Genomic DNA, 22,918 nt, shown 5'->3' on the forward strand with positions numbered 1-22,918 from the left:
AAAAAGTTAATAAGTTGACATGTTCTTTACAAAACTTCTAAAATCTTAGAAAGTGACAGTCCCATAAAGTCAGACAGTGAATTGTGACAAATTAGTGGAGTTTTTTAAACAAATAAGGAAGTTTACAGGGACATTGAAGTAGTATGAAGTTTCCATTTTTAGTAAAATTATGGAAATTTGAAAATTTCATACAGCAAAAGAGAAGTGCATTGCCTCTTTTTTAAATCATATATGAAGATACAATGCTCCAGAATACCTCGTCATGTTTAATTCAGTGATTATTTATTCAAATAAAATTTTACATAAATTTGAGAACGTTAAAATATAAGACATTTCATTCTATCTCAAATAATTTGTTGGTTTGTGATTAAGATTCTTTTAACATACAGCTCTCAAACTGTTACAAGAGGCTTTTCTTTTAAATATTAGACTGACAAATCTAAAGCTAGATCTACAGTTTCTTATGATCAGAAAACATTATTGTGGATGTGAATCAGAGCTCCCCATGCAAATGCTGCTACTACAACAGGGGTATGCAACCTATGGCACATGTGCCAAAGGCAGCACACAAGTCGATTTTCAGCGGCACTCATGCTGCCCGGGTCCTGGTGACCAGTCCAGGGGGCTCTGCATTTTAATTTAATTTTAAATGAAGCATCTTAAACATTTTAAGAACCGTATTTATATGACATATAACAATAGTTTAGTTATATATTATAGACTAATAGAAAGAGATCTTCTAAAAAATTAAAATGTATTACTGGCACACAAAACCTTAAATTAGAGTGAATAAATGAAGACTTGGCACTCCACTTCTGAAAGGCTGCCAACCCCTGTACTACAATATCTTTAGTTTTTAAGATGGTAAGCTGCAAAAAGTTTATTCATGAATTTCATCTATTCCTTTAGCAAGTGTCTTGGTTTTAATTACTGGTTATCTTTATACTATATTAGGTGAAAGTCCTGTTTTATTTCTTTAGTATTCAATTTGCTTGTTACTGGAAGAAGCAATTACCAGAATTGCAACATCGTCAAATGAAAACTGAATTATTGAGGTCTTCATTCATTATCACATCCACCTGCATAGCTGACTTAACTAGTGCTTAGTTGTGGTAACTACAGACTTCACATTTAAAAAATATCTTTGAGTTCATTCACCTATGAAAATACATTCAAGGGATAATAGTTCTATGATAGGATATTAGATGTTGTATTTATTTATTTATTATAGTTCAAATAATTATGTGCTCCACTACATAGTGGAACAAGGGTCCAGTCCTACAAACACTTACTTTGCAGAGTAAAGTGCTTCAATGCCATTATCTAATCATGTTAGCCAGCATGTCTTGGAAATAGCCCTTAACACTTAGGATAGACATAGTTTAACACCATTACAATGGTGTTATTTGGTCAAGTTGTAGCCTAGATGTTAAGGGATTCAAGTCATGTCAGCTAAATCAGTTAAAAAAAAAAAAAAAGCATGTCCGACTGTATATCTTGACATACCCAGTGACACTGACACTAGTAAACACTGTAGTTGGTAATAAATGTTTGTAGGATCAGACCCTACTATAGCAGGCAAGAGGTTTTGCTCCCGAATGAAATTTATAAAATCCAAGTCAAACATAGCTAAGTATTCAATGTCTTAAATGCAAACAATAATTGTCCAGATTATCACACTATGGAAAACTAAGTACCTGGTAGCATCTGTGTGGTCACTTTTAGTACTAAGAATCCTGTCTCATTGTGAGGACTTTTATTTGAACCTTTTTTTTTTTCTTTTCCCCCTAAAAGTTCATTGAAATTTCAACAGTTTACAGTAAAAGTTTATACAACACTGTTTACAGCGTACTGCAGCACTTTACAGTGGGTAAACCACCAACAAAGGGGAAGGCTTAAAAATATATTTAACTAAACACCAAGCTAAATAAATACAACTATGACATTGTTGGCATTACTGAAACTTGGTGGGATAATACACACAACTGGAATGTTGGTGTGGATGGGTATAGTTTGCTCAGAAAGGATAGACAGGGGAAAAAGGGAGGAGGTGTTGCCTTATATATTAAAAATGTACACACTTGGACTCAGGTGGAGATGGACATAGGAGATGGAAGTGTTGAGAGTCTCTGGGTTAGGCTAAAAGGGGTAAAAAACACGGGTGATGTCGTACTGGGAGTCTACTACAGGCCACCTAATCAGGTGGAAGAGGTGGATGAGGCTTTTTTCTAACTAACAAAATCATCCAAAGCCCAAGATTTGGTGGTGATGGGGGACTTCAATTATCCAGATATATGTTGGGAAAATAACACCGCAGGGCACAGACTATCCAATAAGTTCCTGAACTGCATTGCAGACAACATTTTATTTCAGAAAGTTGAAAAAGCTACTAGCTACTAGGGGGGAAGCTGTTCTAGACTTGATTTTAACAAATAGGGAGGAACCGTTTGAGAATTTGAAAGTAGAAGGAAGCTTGGGTGAAAGTGATCATGAAATCATAGAGTTTGCAATTCTAAGGAAGGGTAGAAGGGAGTACAGCAAAATAGAGAATGGATTTCAGGAAGGCGGATTTTGGTAAGCTCAGAGAGCTGATAGGTAAGGTCCCATGGGAATCAAGACTGAGTTGGCAGTTTTTCAAAGGGACGCTATTAAGGGCCCAAAAGCAAGCTATTCCGATGGGTAGGAAAGATAGAAAATGTGGCAAAAGACCACCTTGGCTTAACCAAGAGATCTTGCGTGACCTACAAAATAAAAAGGCGTCATATAAAAAATGGAAACTAGATCAGATTACAAAGGACGAATATAGGTAAATAACACAGGAATGCAGAGGCAAGATTAGAAAGGCAAAGGCACAAAATGAGCTCAAACTAGCTATGGGAATAAAGGGAAACAAGAAGACTTTTTATCAATACATTAGAAGCAAGAGGAAGACCAAGGACGGGATAGGCCCACTGCTCAGTGAGGAGGGGGAAACAGTAACGGGAGACTTGGAAATGGCAGAGATGCTTAATGACTTCTTTGTTTCGGTCTTCCCTGAGAAGTCTGAAGGAATGTCTAATATAGTGAATGCTTATGGGAAGAGGGTAGGTTTAGAAGATAAAATAAAAAAAGAGCAAGTAAAAAATCACTTAGAAAAGTTAGATGCCTGCAAGTCACCAGGGCCTGATGAAATGCATCCTAGAATACTCAAGGAGTTAATAGAAGAGATATCTGAGCCTCTAACTATTATCTTTGGGAAATCATGGGAGACGGGGGAGATTCCAGAAGACTGGAAAAGGGCAAATATAGTGCCCATCTATAAAAAGGGAAATAAAAACAACCCAGGAAACTACAGACCAGTTAGTTTAACTTCTGTGCCAGGGAAGATAATGGAGCAGGTAATTAAACAAATCATCTGCAAACACTTGGAAGGGGTAAGGTGATAGGGAATAGCCAGCATGGATTTGTAAGAACAAATCGTGCCGAACTAATCTGATAGCGTTCTTTGATAGGATAATGAGCCTTGTGGATAAGGGAGAAGCGGTGGATGTGATATACCTAGACTTTAGTAAGGCATTTGATACGGTCTCGCATGATATTCTTATAGATAAATTAGGAAAGTACAATTTAGATGGGGCCACTATAAGGTGGGTGCATAACTGGCTGGATAACCGTACTCAGAGAGTAGTTATTAATGGCTCCCAATCCTGCTGGAAAGGTATAACAAGTGGGGTTCCACAAGGGTCTGCTTTGGGACCGGCTCTGTTCAATATCTTCATCAACGACTTAGATGTTGGCATAGAAAGTACGCTTATTAAGTTTGCAGACGATACCAAACTGGGAGGGATTGCAACTGCTTTGGAGGACAGGGTCAAAATTCAAAATGATCTGGACAAGTTGGAGAAATGGTCTGAGGTAAACAGGATGAAGTTCAATAAAGATAAATGCAAAGTGCTCCACTTAGGAAGGAACAATCAGTTTCACACATACAGAATGGGAAGAGACTGTCTAGGAAGGAGTATGGCAGAAAGAGATCTAGGGGTCATAGTGGACCACAAGCTTAATATGAGTCAACAGTGTGATACTGTTGCAAAAAAAGCAAACATGATTCTGGGATGCATTAACAGGTGTGTTGTAAACAAGACACGAGAAGTCATTCTTCCGCTTTACTCTGCACTGGTTAGGCCTCAACTGGAGTATTGTGTCCAGTTCTGGACACCGCATTTCAAGAAAGATGTGGAGAAATTGGAGAGGGTCCAGAGAAGAGCAACAAGAATGATTAAAGGTCTTGAGAACATGACCTATGAAGGAAGGCTGAAAGAATTGGGTTTGTTTAGTTTGGAAAAGAGAAGACTGAGAGGGGACATGATAGCAGTTTTCAGGTATCTAAAAGGGTTTCATCAGGAGGAGGGAGAAAACTTGTTCACCTTAGCCTCCAATGATAGAACAAGAAGCAATGGGCTTAAACTGCAGCAAGGGAGATTTAGGTTGGACATTAGGAAAAAGTTCCTAACTGTCAGGGTAGTTAAACACTGGAATAGATTGCCTAGGGAAGTTGTGGAATCTCCATCTCTGGAGATATTTAAGAGTAGGTTAGATAAATGTCTATTAGGGATGGTCTAGACAGTATTTGGTCCTGCCATGAGGGCAGGGGACTGGACTCGATGACCTCTCGAGGTCCCTTCCAGTCCTAGAGTCTATGAGTCTATGTATTTGTTTAAGTCAAATGGAAATTCCAAGTACCCACAACTAAAAGACAAAGGACGTCCAGAAACAAACAAACAAAGAAAGCCATGACCTTCTCACGTGAATTTAAAGGGATGCAGTTAATTAAAAAAATTAAGTGAGATTTTATATCTATTGCTAAAAATACTACACAAGATTCCTCTAGCTCAGAGAGTAAAGAAAAATACCTATTTCTTCAAAGATTACTATGTCCATATTACACCACTTTGTGTACTGTCATTTTCACTCTTTACCCTCTGTAGCCCATTACCTAGTCCAGTTTTCTATTTATACTGGTCATTCACAACCCAGAGAGAAAAAGGATTTCATAGTTGTGTATTTGACTTTTCTTTTTTAAATGATGTACTGGGCACTAGTCTTCAACAAGATGAAATCAACAAAGACAAGTGCAAAATACTTCACTAAGGAAGAAAAAAATAAAATGCACAACTATAAAACGGGGATTAACTAGCTAGGTGGCAGTAACGCTGAAAAGGGTATGGGGGTTATAGTGAATCACAAATTGAATATAAATCAATGTGATGCAGCTGAGAAAAAGGCTAATCTCATTCTGCGGTATATTAAGAGGAGTATCATATGTAATACGCGGGGGGAGCTCTACTCAGCATTGGTGAGGCCTCAGCTGGAGTACTGTGTCCAATTCCAGGCACCACATTTTAGGAAAGATGTGGACAAACTGAAGAGTCCAGAGAAGAGCAACAAAAATGATAAAAGGTTTAGAAAATCTGAACTATAAGGAAAGATTAAAAATGCTGTGCATGTTAAGTCTTGAGAAAAGATGACTGAGGGGAGGACCTGATAACTCTTCAAATTTGTTAAAGGCTGTTATAAAGAGGATGCTGATCAATTGTTCTCCATGTCCACTGAAAGTAGTAATGCACTTAATCTGCAGCAAGGGAAATTTAGGTCAGATATTAAGAAAAACTTAAGTACCAGGGTAATTAAGCTCCAGAAGAGACTTCTGAGGTCCATGTTGTAGAATGAAGACTTCAACTCTCTGTGGTCATCATTCTACAACATGCCTTAGGATACAGCTCTTTTAAATATACCTCTACCTCAATAGAACAAGACTCGATATAACACGAATTCAGATATAATGCAGTAAAGCAGCGGGGAGCCCCGGGCCCTTTAAATCCGCACCTGAGCCCCACTGCCAGAGCTCCAGCAGGGATTTAAAGGGACCTGGGCTCCCCGCAGCGGCTGGAGCACTGGGACCTTTAAATCACCGCCGGGCAAGCCAGTCCAGTCTGGTATGGTGTACTGCTTCTTGCCAGTATGCCGTATCGGACCAAACCCAATATAACGCGGTCTCACCTATATGGCGGTGAGATTTTTTGGCTCCCGAGGACCGTGTTATATCGGGGTAAAGATGTATTAAGTCTTACTAGAATATTTACTTTAATATTACCAATGGACTAACATCACACACATTAAGATTTAATGATGTCTGAAACCTGTCATAGTTGCAACCAGCACACATTCTACATGTCATAGGACGAGAAATAATACAAGGCACCAAGAAAAGAAAAAAAGATTAAAAAATTGCAGAATAATTATGTTCATCTGGAGAATACTGTACTATGGAAATACAAGAGAAAATTTACTGAATTCCAGTTGTCTCTGGGAAGTTGTTAAATTTATTAAGAGAGAATGCTCTATACTTGTTACTTTTTGTTTAGTCTATGAAAAAATACATGGAAGTGGGGAAATGAAGCAATAGTGTGTGTTAATGAAGCTACAACACTAACACAAAATATTGCTTAAAACAACAGATAAAGACAAGTCAGGAAGACTTCAAAACTGAGGGGTAGGGAATATACCTCAGTTTCAGAATTAGTAAAGATCCTTGTGTGACTTGTTAAATGATTTTGCTGCTTAGCTATGCATATGTAATACAATTTTTAAGTAGATACTGCAAAAATCAGTTTAAAGGCAAACAGTTTTAGAAAGCTATTTTATTTTAAGTGTAAGAGGGCCTGTAAGCAACTTTGTAAACTATCCTCACACTCTTCAGTTCTGAAGTTCAGATTATATATTTAGCCAACTCCCGCTCTGTGGGAGGCCCCGAGACAGACTGCTTCTGATAGACAGCCCTACCACCCTCCACTGCAAGAGCTAAAAGATGTGCCCACAAGACAACAACTGGCTTCACCACTTGTGTCAAAACATCAACAATGACTGATTTTCAGAGATGTACCAATTCAAAGGGGGCAGTCACTTTCAAGTTTTTAAATGTTCAATTTCTAGTGAAATTTTCTTTGGTTAGATCTATATTTTAAGTAAAAATCTGTAAAGAGAACATTTAGAGGAAACATCCCAAAATCCCACAACATTTCAAAGAAAAATAAAGCACACATTAAGTAAGATGTCAGTTGTAGTCTATTATCTTCACCCACCCCATGTTTAGGTACAGATGCTGATTGTGTCCATCACTGTCTCCTAGAAAGAAGCATTTTGTATTCCTTCTTCCCAAATCCTTCTGACTGACCTCTTGAAATAGTCCAGCAAGAACTTATGTTGACAGCAGCCCTTCAACAGGATTCTTCTTCTGCCAAAATGACTTGTGCTCTTATTAATAAGGTTCTGACTTTAATGGGACTACTCATGCGTAAGAAACTTGATGAATCAAGGTCTTCTTTGGATACACTTTAAAGGGATGGGGGCAGTGCACAGTAGAAAGGAAGAGAGTATGTTGGATTGCAACCCATTTCTCTCCTTAAAGAAGTATACCAGTGAGCCTTGACAATATGCATATTGTTTGTCACCAAACATTTCCTTGTACCCCTTCTCAAAAACACCCAATTTTTTTTTTGTTTTACTATTTATTATTTTAAATATATATCAAGAATCCTACTTTGCCCTCATGGATGATAAAAAAATTCCATTAATGTTAACTAATAGGACACACATACTTTTAAGAGTTTATTTAGGTTCCTAGTTGTCATCAGCTTCACTTTACTGAAGTTAAATACTTAATTATAAATGTGGCAATGTATGTGCCACTTATCTACATCATATTTCCTAAACATATGAAGCAAAAAACCTCTTACCTCTTCCTTTGCCTCAATCAAAAATTGCTGGTTGAAAAAAATTGAGCAAATAGTAACAAATGTTACACTGGGCATATTGCTGAAGAATGATAACAAGGTCATCTTTATGAATAGAACCAATCACTGCTCCTAGACTGCCAGGCACCAATATTATCTAACAAACAGAACTCATATCTCCCCTCTTCTTTATGAGAGGGCTAGACTAAGGGCCCCAAATCTACAAACATGCTCATGAGTAACATTACACAGGTGAGCAGTCCCAGTTAACTCAATGGAACGAATTACTCATGCTGTGTAAGCGTTCACAGGATCTAGGCCTTATACCTCTCCCAAGGATGTAGATTCAGTCAAAGATCATGAATACTGCATTTTCCCATGCCACCTGCAGTCAAACATTATGCCTGTGATGCTGCCTCTGTTTAGGGGCACAAACAGATTTTCAAAGCTACCTAAGGTATATGGGCTCTAGTTGCCCTTAAAATTAAAGGGAATGTGTGTGGACAGCCAGTTCACAGAGTATCTTTGAAAATCTCAACCACAGTGCTTGCCCAGCAATGTTAATTTCACTAAGAACTATACAGGCATAGTAACCTGGCAGAGTCAAACAGGAAATTTTCTGCAACTGCTGGGACACTCACAGATACTTCACTCTGCTCATCCTGCTGTGTTAAAGGAAACTGACTAAACAGAGCGAAAGATTTCCACTCTGCAACTTTTCCTGCCATATTCCCGAGTGAAGGAAAGGAAAGAAGGGGAAAAAAACAAGAGGAAACAAAAACTTCTGGGGGGTTGCGAGAGATGCACACAGGGCCTTCCCTAGGATTTATGCGGCCCTACACAGTATTAAACTGGTGCCCCTATGCTCCACTGAAGGCGGTCTCCACTCCAGCCAGCACCGCTGACCCTCGTGTGTTGAGGGGCCACAGCCGTTACCCCCGCCCGCAGACCCCCAGAAACCTCCCTCCCATTGTTGACACACACCAAGCTTCATACGCAGCAGATGCTGCAGTAGTGGCTCAAGGAGGCTTTGCTTTGTCACATGGAGTCTGCATCTTGCCAGAGCCCATGGCCCTCCTGCAGCCCATAGCCATTGCTGGCTCACCACAAGCATTTTGACAGAAAGTACTAAGCAGTAATAACAACAACAATACAAGTGTATGTGTGCATGTGTGTCTGCATGACAGCGTGTGTATGTGCCAGTGCGTGTAAGAGACAGAGAGCATGTGTGTGTGTGTGCGCGTGTGTGTGCGCGTGTGTGTGAGAGAGAGAGACACACAGACAGTGTGCGTTGGGGGACTGTGAGACAGAATTTGTGCTGAGGAGTGTGAGATTGTCACACACACACAATCTGTATTGGGGGACTGTGACTCATGAGAGGCAGAGTATGTGGCTGTGAGAGCCTGTGTGTGAGAGAGAGAGAACACTGTCACTTTAAGTCCCCACCTCCTTTACCTCCCACAGCCCCCCACTGACTCACATGGAAGTTTTGCTCCTCCTGCCCTGGCCCGGAGACCAAGCAGCGCAGGCAGGCAGGGTCCAGGGAGGGACTCCTCTCCGGGTGGTGGTGGGCCAGGGCGCTGCACCAGGCAGGGGCAACAGAACTGGAGGCTGGAGCCCTCAGCTGGCCAGCTGAGGAGCAAATGAGGAACGGGGCGAGGTTGGGGAGAAGCCTGCGGGCCCAACATGGGGGAGGGGCCAGAGAAGAGAGGATGCCAGTGACAGGAATGGTGCCCAAAATTTTCTGGTGCCCTACACAGCCGTGTGTGCTGCATATGCCGAGAGACGACCCTGGATGTACAAACAGAAATGCTACAGCATCAGCAGAGTGGAAGCACCTCCAGTATGGAACTAACGCAGTCCATATTTTGTGGGTCAGCACTATAGAGTCAATTCATTCTGTCTCTAGAGTGAGAGGTGGGACATCTTGCATCACTAATGATCCATACACTCTGGGGAACTGAAGCAGCACTACTGCTATGCTATTTAGGGAACCGCCAGCTGGAGGAAGAAGCCATGCAGAGCCTTGAAAGAGGGTGACGGAGAGAAAGAGGAGAGAGTTATGCTCCTTCTATCTGAAACAAACAAACAGAAAAAATTCAGCAAAAACAAAATCTGAAGAGAGGTTTCTGCTGTGAGAGTTCATCCTTCTTGCAACTGGATCATGTAGCTCCCAACAGTGCTGTTGTGGTAGCAGTCACTTCCACAATAATAAAGGTAGTGTGCTTATTCTCACAGTGGGTTCAGCCTTACCTGATTTTAACATACCAATGATGAGCTGATGTGCCAAACTTTCACACTTGGATGGCATGACAACCAACATGTTGGGGATCATCAGGAGTTGCTTCATCTTACCAATTGTGTATATGTAAACATGAGTTTTGTCAGATGACTTTTTTACTTCAGGAAACATGCCTAACTGCTTGTTGGTATAGTGCTTTGCTCCTCTTTTCCCCTCCCCACATAAAGATGAAGTAGCATGCTGTGTTAGCAGAGACCATGAGGAGAGCTGCTTGTATTAGCTTTAGCCACAGCATACTAGTAGTAATTATATTGCTGGTAGCACTTAAAGCATTGGCTAATTAAAGTACTTATAAAAGCAGCAAAGAATCCTGTGGCACCTTATAGACTAACAGACGTTTTGGAGCATGAGCTTTCGTGGGTGAATACCCACTTCCTCAGATGCATGTAATGGAAATTTCCAGGGGCAGGTATATATATACTAGCAAGCAAGCTAGAGATAACGAGGTCAGTTCAATCAGGGAGGATGAGGCCCTGTTCTAGCAGTTGAGGTGTGAAAACCAAGAGAGGAGAAACTGGTTCTGTAATTGGCAAGCCATTCACATATATAAAGTACTTATAGGATCTCTCACTGTTGCTTGGGTGGAGGTTGCAAGGTTGGGATGGTAGAGAGATCAGAAAGTAGTAGAGGAAAGAGACAGGAAATGGGAATGAGAGAGTCCCAAAAAACACTGTTCTTGGTTGGAAACATTTGATTTGTAGGTCATAGGGATTTTTGCATTCGTGGGTAAGGAAACTATACTCAAAATTTTTGTTTTCTAAGAGCATTTCTGAGCTTGTGACAATGTAATGACATTTAGGAAATCCTGCAGACAAGTTTGGCTTTTGCATTTTCCCATGGTTATGGGAGTAAGGCTTTACTGGAGTGTTTTAGGGTTTCATGCTGCAAATGAAACCCATGGTAATGTAGAAAAGAAAAACAAAAGCAATGGAATGTAGGCCTGGCTTGACATAAGTAATTGGAAGTGGATAGGTCCATCAATGGTTACTAACCAGCATGGACAGGCATGGTGTCCCTAGCCTCTGTTTGGCAGAAGCTGGGAATGGGCAACAGGGAATGGATCACTTGACGATTACCTGTTCTGTTCATTCCCTCAGGGGCACCTGGCATTGGCCACTGTCAGAAGACTGGATACTGGGCTAGTTGGAACTTGGTCTGACCCAGAATGGCCATTAAGTTATGTTTTTATGTTAATAGTATACTTTTGTCATTACCGTCTGTTGAAATGCTTGGTTATGTTCCCACAGCATTTCTATGTCAGTTTGGTTTTGAACAGTTTAGTTTTGTGCCGATCCTATTAAGTTTCTTTTAATGTATCTACTCCCCAACGCTACCAGTCTTACGCATTTTTAAACATTGTGGTTTAGAAAGTTTTTAAAACAATTTTAAATTATATTTTACTAAATTTTAGTGGGCACAATTTTTTAGGTAAGTTCAGATTGGTAAAATTTAATAACAGTGACAAAAAACAGAACATTTTTTGTGCAATATTTTCCCCTTATCTTAGCTCCTAAAGATATTCTGTTTCCAGCCTGCTGATCCATTTAGCTCCCTAATCTTGTCTCCCAAAAAAATAAGGCTTCACTCATGTCCAGTTACTCATGTCAAGCCATACCTACATCTACCAGCAATTTATAACCCAATTATGATGTCAAACTTCAAAGCCTTCTTTGGAAAACCTGGTCTTCAACTTTTCATAGCTGCAAATCAAGGAATATACAAAAGAAATTAAACAAGTCTGTACATAAAACTTGCTCCTGAATATTTCTGAATCGAGCTAGTATTATAGTAGTGCGGTGGTAAACCGCAACATATTCATAAAGGTGATTATTTCAAAGCAAGTTAATAGGCAATAAGGCTGGTTGCTTGATACAGCAAAAAATGGCTGACATGGTAAATATTGCAAAACACACATTTATGGGGAAATGTCCCACAGTAATTATTTTCAGTTCAATATAAATTATTTCACAATAAATATCTAAAGCCATCAAAATACCAGGGTCAAAATCCTATACTCCTTTACACAGGAGCCAACTATAAATGACCCTAAGGCTTTTCACAGATTCATGGAATGACAGTTTTGCAATGACAGTCCTTTTTTATCATATTTGAGAATTGATAAAACTACTGTGCTTCCCTAACTTTGGCATTTCTTGATCTGAACACTTAATTTTGAAAGTTTAACATTTACTTAGTATAGTGTAATATAGTGACTTCTAAGGTTTTTTGTTTATCTTTTAAAGACAAATCCACAAAAAAATGAGCTTCAGTCCCTTAGATACAGCAAAGTTGGCTTTAAAGAATATTCTGGAAGTTTTGGCTTGTTGTGATGGGAACTCTCTCACATACTTAGAGGAGGTCCACAGAAGTCCCCTTCTACTTTCAAGATGCATAACTGGGAACGGTGCATTGCTCTATTGTGAAACTCTCAAGGTGCTTCAGAGCAGCAGTTCTGCTAGATCCCTTTGCACCTCCAGTACACTTTTACCTAAATAACTAAGGGCTTCACTTTAGACAATCCCTAAGTGAATTAAGCTACACTGGCAACGCTTTAAAGTGGCTTGTGTAGTCGCAGCACAGAGCTGGGAGATAGCTCTCCCAGCACTCTAAAAAAAACCATCACCACGAGAGGTGTAGCTCCCAGCACTGGTGCACTGTCTACACTGGTGCTTTACAGCGCTGAAACTTGCTGTGCTCAGGGGGTGTTTTTTCACACACCTGAGCGAGAAAGTTGCAGTGTTGTAAAGTGCCAGTGAAGACAAGCCCTTTGTGAACTAAGGCCTTTACTTCTAAATGAGATCATCCACTCAGGAGTTGAATGTACTTTAACTAATACACTATGAAGTCACATCTTTAGACCTGGTCTACACTTAAATTTTAAGTTGACATAGCTATTGTGCTTATGTGCATGAAAAATCCACACTTCTGAGCACCATAGTTATGCTGACCTAACCCCTGGTGTACACGCAACTAGGTCAACAGAAGAATGCTTCCATTGACTTAGCTACCATCGCGCAGGGAGGTGGTGTTCTTACAGTGATGGAAAAGTCAGCTCCGTCGCTGTACTTCACTACAGGGATATGCCAGCATAGCTGGGCACCCTAACAATGCCATTATAGTCCCATAGTGTAGATACTGCTTTAGTTAATTTGGCCTAACTTCCTGTGTAGATAAGCCCTAAGGGTATATCTACACTGCAATGCAAGCCCAGGGTTAGAAGAATAGCAGCTACACTCATTTGTAACCCCAAGTTAAGAATCGTTGAACCCTTGGTCCCTACCTGGGATTCTAGCAAGATTTCCATAGCTGTATACTTCACAAGCTTAGTAAGAAACCTTGTGCAAAATGTGGAGCACACAAAGAAGCATGCAATTTTCAGTGTCATAATTCAGTCAAATCAAACCTAATCTTCACCAGAACACTCAAAAACACTTCTCAAAAAGCATTATTTTCAGCCATGTTTCAATTTTGTATGCCCAGGTGTTTCAGCTGAAGAGCTGTTCAAAAATTATTTATCAAGAATTTGTAACGTCAAACCCCACGTACGCCCACACACTTTTCACAACTCAATAAACAGCTCATCTGTTTTTGCACAAACTTTAAATAAAGTATCCCTTTTTGGCAGAACCCAAGCCTGGAACATTTCATCCTGAAATAATGAAGAGTTTCAGAAAGTTGTAAGAAACTATAAAGGAGACTGGAATGGAAACCACTGAAGTGCTCAAACTGTCAAAACACATGTACATGCTTAATTCGGACTACGTATTACTGAATAAATTTAAGACAATGGGGCTACTTACAGTACAGAAATTCAAACATATGCAAGTCTTTGCAGGATTTGGAGCCACTCTAGTCACTGCTGCTCTCACCACAGCACTTACAAATTACATAGTGCTTTGCAAACATTAAATACATTTTAAGATATCTGCAGCACAGATTTAATAGAAGGAAAAAATTGAGCTAACACATTTAAGTCTACATCATTTAGATTCCAAGCTGGAAAGGACCATTGTGATAATCTTGTCTGACCTCCTGTATAACACAGGCCATAGAACTTTCCCAAAATAATTCCTACAGCATAGCTTTTAGAAAAGCATCCAATCTTGATTTAAAATTGCCAGCGATGAAGAATCCACCACAACCCATGGTAAGTTATACCAGTGGTTAATTACTCTCGCTGTTAAAAATGTATGCCTTATTTTGAGTCTGAATGTGTCTAGCTTCAATTTCCATCCATTGGATTGTTATACTTTCTCTGCTAGATTGAAGAGCCAATTGTTGAATATTTTACACTGTAATCAAGTAAGCCCTTAACTTTCTCTTTAATAAAATAAATAGATTGAGCTCCATGACACTTACTATAAGGAATGTTTTCTAATCCTTTAATTGTTCTCTTGACTCCTCTCTGAATCCTATCCAATTTATCAATATCCTTCTTAAATTCTGGACACCAGAACTGGTCACAGTATTCCAGTAGCAGTTGAACCAATGGCACATATAACCTCTCTACTCCTACTCAATATTCCTGTTTATGCATCCAAGGATCTCATTAGCCCTTTTGACCACAGCGTCACACTGGGAGCTCAAGTTCAGCTGATTACCTACCATGACCACAAATCTTTTTCAGAGTCTGCTGATACAGTTAAGGGCAACTGCACCTCTATTTCCCCTCAGTGGACCAGCCAGGTCACCCACTCTTAGGCTTCCAGTTCCGCAGCTGTTGCCTCTCTTGAGTGGAGACATGCATTCCTCTCTCTTATCATCAGGCTATTTCCAGGCTGTCCAGTTCCCTCCTTCACCATGTATTTCCCAGCACAGGTTTCCCAGGTATGCCTGCTTGCTTTCTCTTCAGAGACTGTTAGCACTTGTACTCACTACAGTGATAATGTAACCACACAGCACTTCCTAGGAAAGCCGATTTTATTAAGTTAAAAAGCATTACCAAGAAAACATATTAAAAACGTTAAAAGAATGTGCATGCATGCTAATAAGCTTACCAGAATTAACCCCAACCCTAAAAGACTGGCAGGAGCTGGGACGACTATTTCCCAAAGGGAAAATGGGACATTGCACAGTGCTGGTCCGAAGGCACCCCCTACCCCACATGTAGCTGGTGCAAGTTCTGCTTCCTGCCCCCCCACCCACCCATAAGGCCGGCGCTGGCATCGTTGCTTACCTCAGCCCTGCCTCTCTCCCTGCACAGGGCTGACATGGCCGCTCATCCCCCTCACCGCACTCCACTTGTGTGTTAAAATAAAAAAAAAAATAAACAAAAAAAGTGGGCATTTGTCTCATTTGCTCTTGCCAACTGATCAAGTCAGCAACAGCAAACAGTACAAGCACCCACTTCCGCTAAAAAAGTGGGGACGGTCAGGATAGGGCTTAAAAAAGGAACTGTCCATAGCAAAATAGCCCATATGGTCACCCTAGCAGGAGAAATCCTTCAACTCCCCCATCTAATGGGATTCCTTGCAAACATAAAATACATTTTAAGATATCTGCAGCACAGATTTAATAGAAGGAATACTCTTTCATCACAGATTGAGCTGAAAACAAGCACTCAGTCTCCTGAGCCTCAGTAAGCCCAGTCCTCCAAACCTATCCTAGGCACTGTGGTCTTGTGTGGATAAGAGGTCCTGTCTAATCAGGAAGAAGGCCATGAACCAGTTTAAATCCAAGCTATTTATCCAAAAAATGCTTTCGGTGTCTGTTGATCCCTAGAGAATCCAGTTTGAACTAGTATATGCATATCTTTCAGGAAGTGTTACTACGTCTCCCCTTAATCTCCCCCTGCTGTTCTTTTTATCTTTCCATGGAAATACATATAATTGCATAACAACACAGACCACTGCATTTTTAATAATTCAACAAAGTTCATTCACGATGCTGCAGGAAGTTGTCAGTCTGCCACAACTGTTTCTCAGGATAGAGTTCCCCCATGCCGTAAGTATGGCCTACATTCTTTGTTCCTGGATGTATATATTTAGATTTGGTAGTAGTATTAAAACACGCATGGTTTTGTTGCATCCAGTTTACCAAGTAATCAAAATTGTTCTGTATCAGTGACCTGTCCCCCTTTATTGCTTAGCACTCCGCCAGTTTTTTGTGTCATTTGCAAACTTTATCTGCAAACTTTTGTTTTCTTCCAAGTTATTAATAAAAATGTGAAATAGCAGAGGGCCAATAACCAATCTCTGTGGGATTCCACTAAAAACACCCATTCTATGATGATTTCCCATTTACAATTAAATTTTGAGGCCTACCAATTAGTCAGTTTTTAATCCATTTAATGTGTGCCATGTTAATTTTATATCTTTCTAGGTTTGTTTTAATCAAAATGAGATGCAGCATCAAGTCAAATACTTTACAGAAGCATGACTATATTTGTCATTACTAGGCCAAACTATACAGAATATTTGCTTCCCCAAAAGAAAAAGCATATGGGTACATGACCGTCTAAATAGCATCCACACGAAATGCATTTTATAAAGCAGAATCTAGTGTCTGATATATAACTATATAAGAAGAGATATACTATACTTGGGCCACATAAAGAATCATATTTTTAGAGTAGCATCTATAAAAAGCATCATGAGTGTAGCAACATAATCCCGGAAATGTTAAGGAAACAAAAGAGCAATGCTAACAACAATTTAAACTGGGTCTGTTTGGGGGAAGTAGGGGGTGCTCACTGACAAGCTGATAATACTTATAAGAATAATAGAAAACTATTTAAGAACATGAGTATATGAATGCAAATTGAGCTTTAAAAGTGATTTTATTATTTTGATTAAATGTAAGTAACTGTGGACTATTGAAATTGAAGGAGGAATGATGCTTCTACAAAAAAACATCAACCGAAGATCAAGATGAATCATCTACATCAGGGGTTGGCAACCTACAGCACACATGCCAAAGGTGGCACGCAAGCCGATTTTTGATGGCACGCGCTGCTCTGGGGTTCCGGCTGCTGCCTCATTGCCAGATAGGGTCCCGGCCGCCGGCCCCACTCAGCCCGCTACCAGCCTAGGGTTCTGCTCACCAAAGCCAGCTGCTGGGACCCCAACTGGAAAGGGGCCAGAAGCCGGAACCCCAGACCAGCAGCAGGCTGAGTGCTACTGGCACCCCAGACTGGCAGTGGACTGAGCCACTCAGCCCCCCACCGGCCCTGTTCAGCCTGCCACTGGCCCACTCAGCCCGCTGCCGGCTGAGTAAATGGAACCCTAGACTGGCAGCGGGTTGAGCAGGACCAGCGGTTGGACCCCAGACCAGCAGCGGGCTGAGCGGGTTTGGCGGCTGGAACCCCAGACAACAATCCAAGGGAAGGATCACACTAAATTGATAAGATCTGCATTTTAATTTTATTTTAAATGAAGCTTGTTAAATATTTTTAAAACCTTATTTACTTTGAACAAAACAATAGTTTATTGATATAATATAGACAGAGAGAGACCTTCCACAAAATGTTAATACACAGGAAACCTTAAATTACAGCGAATTTGGCACACCATTTCTGAAAGGTTGCCAACCTTTGATCTACATAACTCTTACAAATATCTCCTCTGACCCAACATCAAGCCATAAGTTTGGTTCAAAGGTTGTTTTGTTTACTTAGCAAAATAATTTATAATTTTTAATTTTACACATTAACTTCACTTAAGGTGAGCTACTCTTAAAGTTCCCTGTTTTTGATACCGCCTGAAAATTTTAGGGAGTTTCTTTTGGCAAATAAAAAGGCACAAAACATTTGCCACTCATGATTTCCTCTCCAGTTAGAAGTCTTTAGCAATGGCCTCTTTATGAAACTGATTATAAGCAGCATGAAGCAGCCAGTGGGGAAACCTGGAGCTGCATGAATCTCTTTTAGTATACAGTATTTGTGGATAACTCTTTTGCTGGTAGGATTTTAATCAATAAATCAAATTTAAACCCAAAGCTTGAAAAACTGGTAATCTTTATTCATTTTGGGTAGCATTCTTCACTTCACAACTCAAATTGGAAAATATTGTAAGCAGCTATTAGTATGAATTCTGATGATGTACCTTGAAGTATCACCAAGAGATATCACAAAAATCAACAGAACAAGTTTTAACCTCAAAGCAGCTCACTGCTATTATAGGAACTCCACAGAAATCCTTTTAGATATAAAGCCCCTTGGATATAAGAGTATGCTAAATATGAATTTGGTACTAATCATTCACCCAAGATTGTTAAAATCTGTACTAATTTAAAATAAATACAATTTGAGGTGATATGGTTTTACTGCTGAAATATTGCACATAAAGTATTACATATATACAATACTTATTAACCATTACTCAAAGTAGTCCATTTACCCAAACAAAATACCACCACAAATAGTTCATGTTCAAATGAAGATTTTTATTTTACACGTATTAATTAGTCTGCAAGTTTTTGTCCTGTTACATTAACATTGAACAGTTTCCACAAATACTGCACTGCACCTTCTGCACCCAGGAACTTATATTTCAATGAGATAAAAGGATATGCAAATTAGAAGCTTAAAATGTCTTCCTTCATGACCAATAAAAATCAGATGCTTCAGGTCTCAAAAGCAGCATCACTTCCCTTTAATACCGATTTCCCTCACACATAAAACTATATATTGTTTAGAGGAATTAGCCTCTATCTCAGGGGTCTTAAACATGTGGCCTGTAGAGTTATTTGCTGCATCCCACCAAGCTCCGCCCCTCCTCCCCAAGTTATTTCCTGGAGCCACCAAGCTCCCCTCACCTGCTGTCCCCTACAGCGCGCCATGTCCCCGCGCCTCTGCCTACCTCCAGGCGCTTCCCACAGCCAAACAGCTGTTTTGTGGCACTTAGCACTTTCCAGGAGGGAGGAGCCGCGCGCGCTATGGGGAGGAGGCAGAGAAGAGGCAGGGATTTGGGGAAAGGGTTGGAATAGGGGCAGGGAGGGGATGGAGCTGGGGTGGGGACGCTGGGGAAGGGGCTGGAATGAGGGCGGGGAAGGGGTGGAAAGAGGCGGGGAAGAGGGAGGCTTTTGTACCCTTATATGAAAAAGTGTCAGTGATGCGGCCCTCAGGACAACGTGCTAGCCCTCATGGTGATTTGAGTTTGAGATCCCTGATCTATCCCTTCTTTGTAGGTAGGTGTACTTAAATGACAGACCAAAATATGAACAGGGATTATGGAGCGGGATCATGCCTTATATATGTTTGTACACTAAGCACATTGCTGGTATTCAGATAATCAATAAGCCTTTAAAGAAAGGAAACTTACAAACATATGAAACCCATATCACTTAAGGCATTTGATAAACTATAGCACACATCACATTGCACTCCCAGCCTCTTGGTGCAGCAGTCATATCTTTTATGTTTTATATACAACACCAAGAACACTAATGACACTCAGGGCTTGCCTGCACTTAAAACTCCACAGTAGCATGGCTCCACAGTAGCATTTCACCATAGACACTACCTACATACACATCAGCATAGGTAATCCACCTTCCTGCAAGGTGGTAGTTAGGTGATGGAAGAATTCCTCCGCTGACCTAGCACGGTCTACATGGGGATTTAGAGTGGTTTAACTATGCTGCTTAGGGATATGGATTTTTCATTTCCCTGAGCGACAGTTACGCTGACCTAATTTTTTAGTGTAGACCGGGCATCGGATACTTTGGATTTACATTATATTCTATGTGCTATACAACACTACCTTAAGCATCAAAACACTCTTGAAAGGAAGGCAAAACTCCCCAAATTGTCATGGGGAAACTGAGGCAGACAAGTTACAGGAAGTGCCTACAGCCATACCACCAAGGCAACAGCAGATCAGGATTGGAACCCAGGAATTCCTTCTTCTCAGCCTTTTACCACAATCAGCTTCGATGTCCAATTAATAAATACAAAAGTAATTAAGGCAAAGCCTGAACTAAGCACACAGTGCACCAGGGATCCCACACAGGGTGCTTAACAGAGATGGGGTGCTACTCAAGCTGAAGGCCAATCGTGTGGGGCTGGGGGAGGCACTTCGATCTCTGGCTAGACTAGGCTGAGGGACCTCGGCCTCTGGAACGACTAACGCCCAAAACAGGGGCGGCTGCACTTCATAACAACAGCCCGGCCCAGCGCGGGGCCGGCCCAGCGCCTCCTCCGAGAGCCTCCCCCGGCCGGAAGGGACTAATCGCCGTGACTGGTTACCGAGATGATTAACGCTGGTGAGGGGGCCCAGCCCCCGTGCCGGGCAGCGCAAAGGGACGGGAGCCGCTGTCTGGGATGGGTGAGGGTGAGGGGGGCCAGGCCCCGGGGAGACTCGCACAGCGGGAGATGAGGAGGGGGCTGCTCCTCCCGGCCTCGCTGGGCTCTTACCTCTGCTAACATTATTGCCCCGCTGCGGACTCCCCCGGCTCTAGCCCCGCTGCATGGTGCCCGCAGCAGCCCGGGAAAGACTCCCCCGCTCCGCTGCGCGGCGGGCGCTGCCGGCTCCCTGCTGCCCTCCTCAGCGGCCGTTTGCTGCCCTCAGCCTCGCCGCTGCCTCCGCAGCTCGGTCCGGAGCGGCCGCCATCTTGGGAGGGCTACGTGAGCCGCCGCCGCCGCCGGCGCGCCCGCCTATTGGGGCCGCAGGATGCGGAGACGGGGAGCCGCCCCCACCTGGCCTATCTCCGTCCCGGGCCTGGCCCTGCGCTCCCCACCTGGGCATGAGCGCGACGTGACTAGAGCAGCAGCCCCCATAGGGGTCGCTCCCGTGCGGGGCAGCCTGGGCTAGTCAGTCAGGGCAATGGCCAGTGGCTCTGGGGCAGCAGCAGTAGCTGGGGAACTTAGGACCCAGCTTGGAGCCTGGGCCTGCGCTGGGAAATGCACCTCAGTGAGCAGCGCCGTGTTCGCCCCAGCCCAGCCCAGGGGTTGAATACAACCAACTTCGTGGATGATGATGATGGTATATGGGGGTCTTGAAATGTCCCACGTGTCAGCAGCTGGTGGGGGTGGTTTGATTGGGGGCTTGCTCTCGCTCCAGAAAGTTGGTCTTTGTTTTACTAGCTGGCTCTTGGGGGGGGTGGTCCTGTGCCTGCTGAATTTCGCTTGCTCGCGTAGCTCACTGCTGCTTCCAGGTGCAGCTGGCTCTGAGAAACGCCTAGGACATCAGACGACCTATGGGGTTAACTGCTCTCTGGCATCAGTTTTTAGGGCAGCAAGTATTTTCTTAGATGATCAGCACACCTCGGGAGGCGGGGAGTAAATTGTGTAAAACTTCCACAGATTTTGCTGCACTATTAGGAAAGCAGAAATATAAATGTATAAAAGTACTGATATCTTGCTCTTTCAAAAATACACACATGCTTAACCTGGCCCACGTTAATAGTCCCACGGAAGTCTGTAGGAATGATCCCCAGTTCCGTGCATCAGTCTTTGCAGGATCAGGACCTCAAATTTCAAAGACAACATGTCCCTGCTTACAGGGGAATCTGTCTAGACAGTTCAGAATTCGTCCAGTTTTATATAACATTAAATTATTAAAGCATTCCGTTTGTAATGAAAGCAAAACTCCATGAGCCCTGGCAGATCTTCAGGAGTATGAAATTAGGCATGGGTAAGTGAAGTGTAGGGAGGCGTGGATAAAGGCTTATTGCATCACAGATCTCATATGATGTGCATGAAGGGAGAAGTAGTAGTAGAAATTAGTTGTAAGGAAAAGCCTGGAACCAGAAATGGACTTCAGGGGACTTTATATTTGATCTAGTTTGGACTTGGGAAGGGGAGGAGACATATTTTCTTTATAGTAGAGGCATGAGTGAGAGTGGGTAATGGAGAACTCCCCTAGGGACTACTGAGTCTAGAAGTTTAACTTATCTGCTGTTTACATTAAGGTTTACTAATAGAGTGTTGTCAACTCTTGCAAGTTTTGTCATGAATCTTACGATAATTATTTTTGTCCTAAAGCCCTAGTTCCTGGAGTCATGTGAATTTCAGCTTTCATTAAAAAAAAATCTAGTCCTCACAGCTGCAGAGAAAAGCTTGAAAAGGTGAACCCTACAGTTATAAAACAGAATGCAAACTAAAAACCCCAAATGTTTTATTGATTTTTTTAATCATTATTTAAGCCACATTTCATGATTTTTAAATGCTTGGACTTGGCAAATACTGTTAATACCTTCTCTGAGTGGATACCTCAGAGAACCCCAAAACATTAGTAAACGAAATGTTTGTTAGACTGTTATAGCCTATGTTATTGTTACTTTGTAGCTATTACAACAAACTCATAAAGCAATTGTTAAAAAATATTCTGCCATGAAAGCTGTAAACTAACAATAGGTATTCCACTGCATCAGGCATTTGGATTTTCTTTGCATATTATAAAAAAGGACATAAAATAATTAATATAGCATAATTTTCTTTCACACAAAGGACATTTGTTTGGCAGAACTAAAAAAATTATACATTGCAGTAAGTCTGCATTCACAACATTCAGGTCTTCATCACATATCTAATTGTAACAGCCAGTTACCTGCACCGTGCTTAGAGACAGTTCTAAAGGGAGCAATAGTATACCAGAGTGCTTGGTAAACCATCAGTTGTGTAATTATGCAAAAACGAGTGTGAGCACATAGTCACATAGCTATTTTTATATTGGTTGTACCCAAATTAGTTAACATCCACAGGCTGCGATGAGTGTGTTCTCTATGGGTGAGGTATAGAACTATCAAAATGATAAGATAAATTACTGTTTATAAAATTTAGGGAGAAATCCTGAGAGAAACAGGAAGTGCAACTGTAGGGATTAAGTGAACATATATAGAGAAAAGTTCATTGTGTTTTGCTGTACTTGAATCATAGATGGTGTTCTAGTAAAATGGATATTTT

At 41.4% G+C, this 22,918-nt stretch overlaps 1 protein-coding gene across 4 annotated transcripts in view; it reads right to left on the reverse strand.

The window, feature by feature from the left end:
• SNX13 (sorting nexin 13) overlaps positions 1-20,618 on the reverse strand; it is a 150,225-nt gene extending 129,607 nt beyond the window's left edge. For all 4 annotated transcript variants that reach the window (XM_050938590.1, XM_050938589.1, XM_050938588.1 and 1 more), the window contains exon 1: positions 20,429-20,618. Coding sequence is in view for 3 of the 4 variants with exons in the window: in XM_050938589.1 (XP_050794546.1) it covers positions 20,429-20,440 (12 nt within the window). In the remaining variant the exon portion in view is untranslated. The remainder of the gene's footprint in view (positions 1-20,428) is intronic.
• Positions 20,619-22,918: the final 2,300 nt, after the last annotated feature.

This window comes from Gopherus flavomarginatus, chromosome 2 (genome assembly GCF_025201925.1).
Source record: "Gopherus flavomarginatus isolate rGopFla2 chromosome 2, rGopFla2.mat.asm, whole genome shotgun sequence".
NCBI lineage: Eukaryota > Metazoa > Chordata > Testudines > Testudinidae > Gopherus > Gopherus flavomarginatus.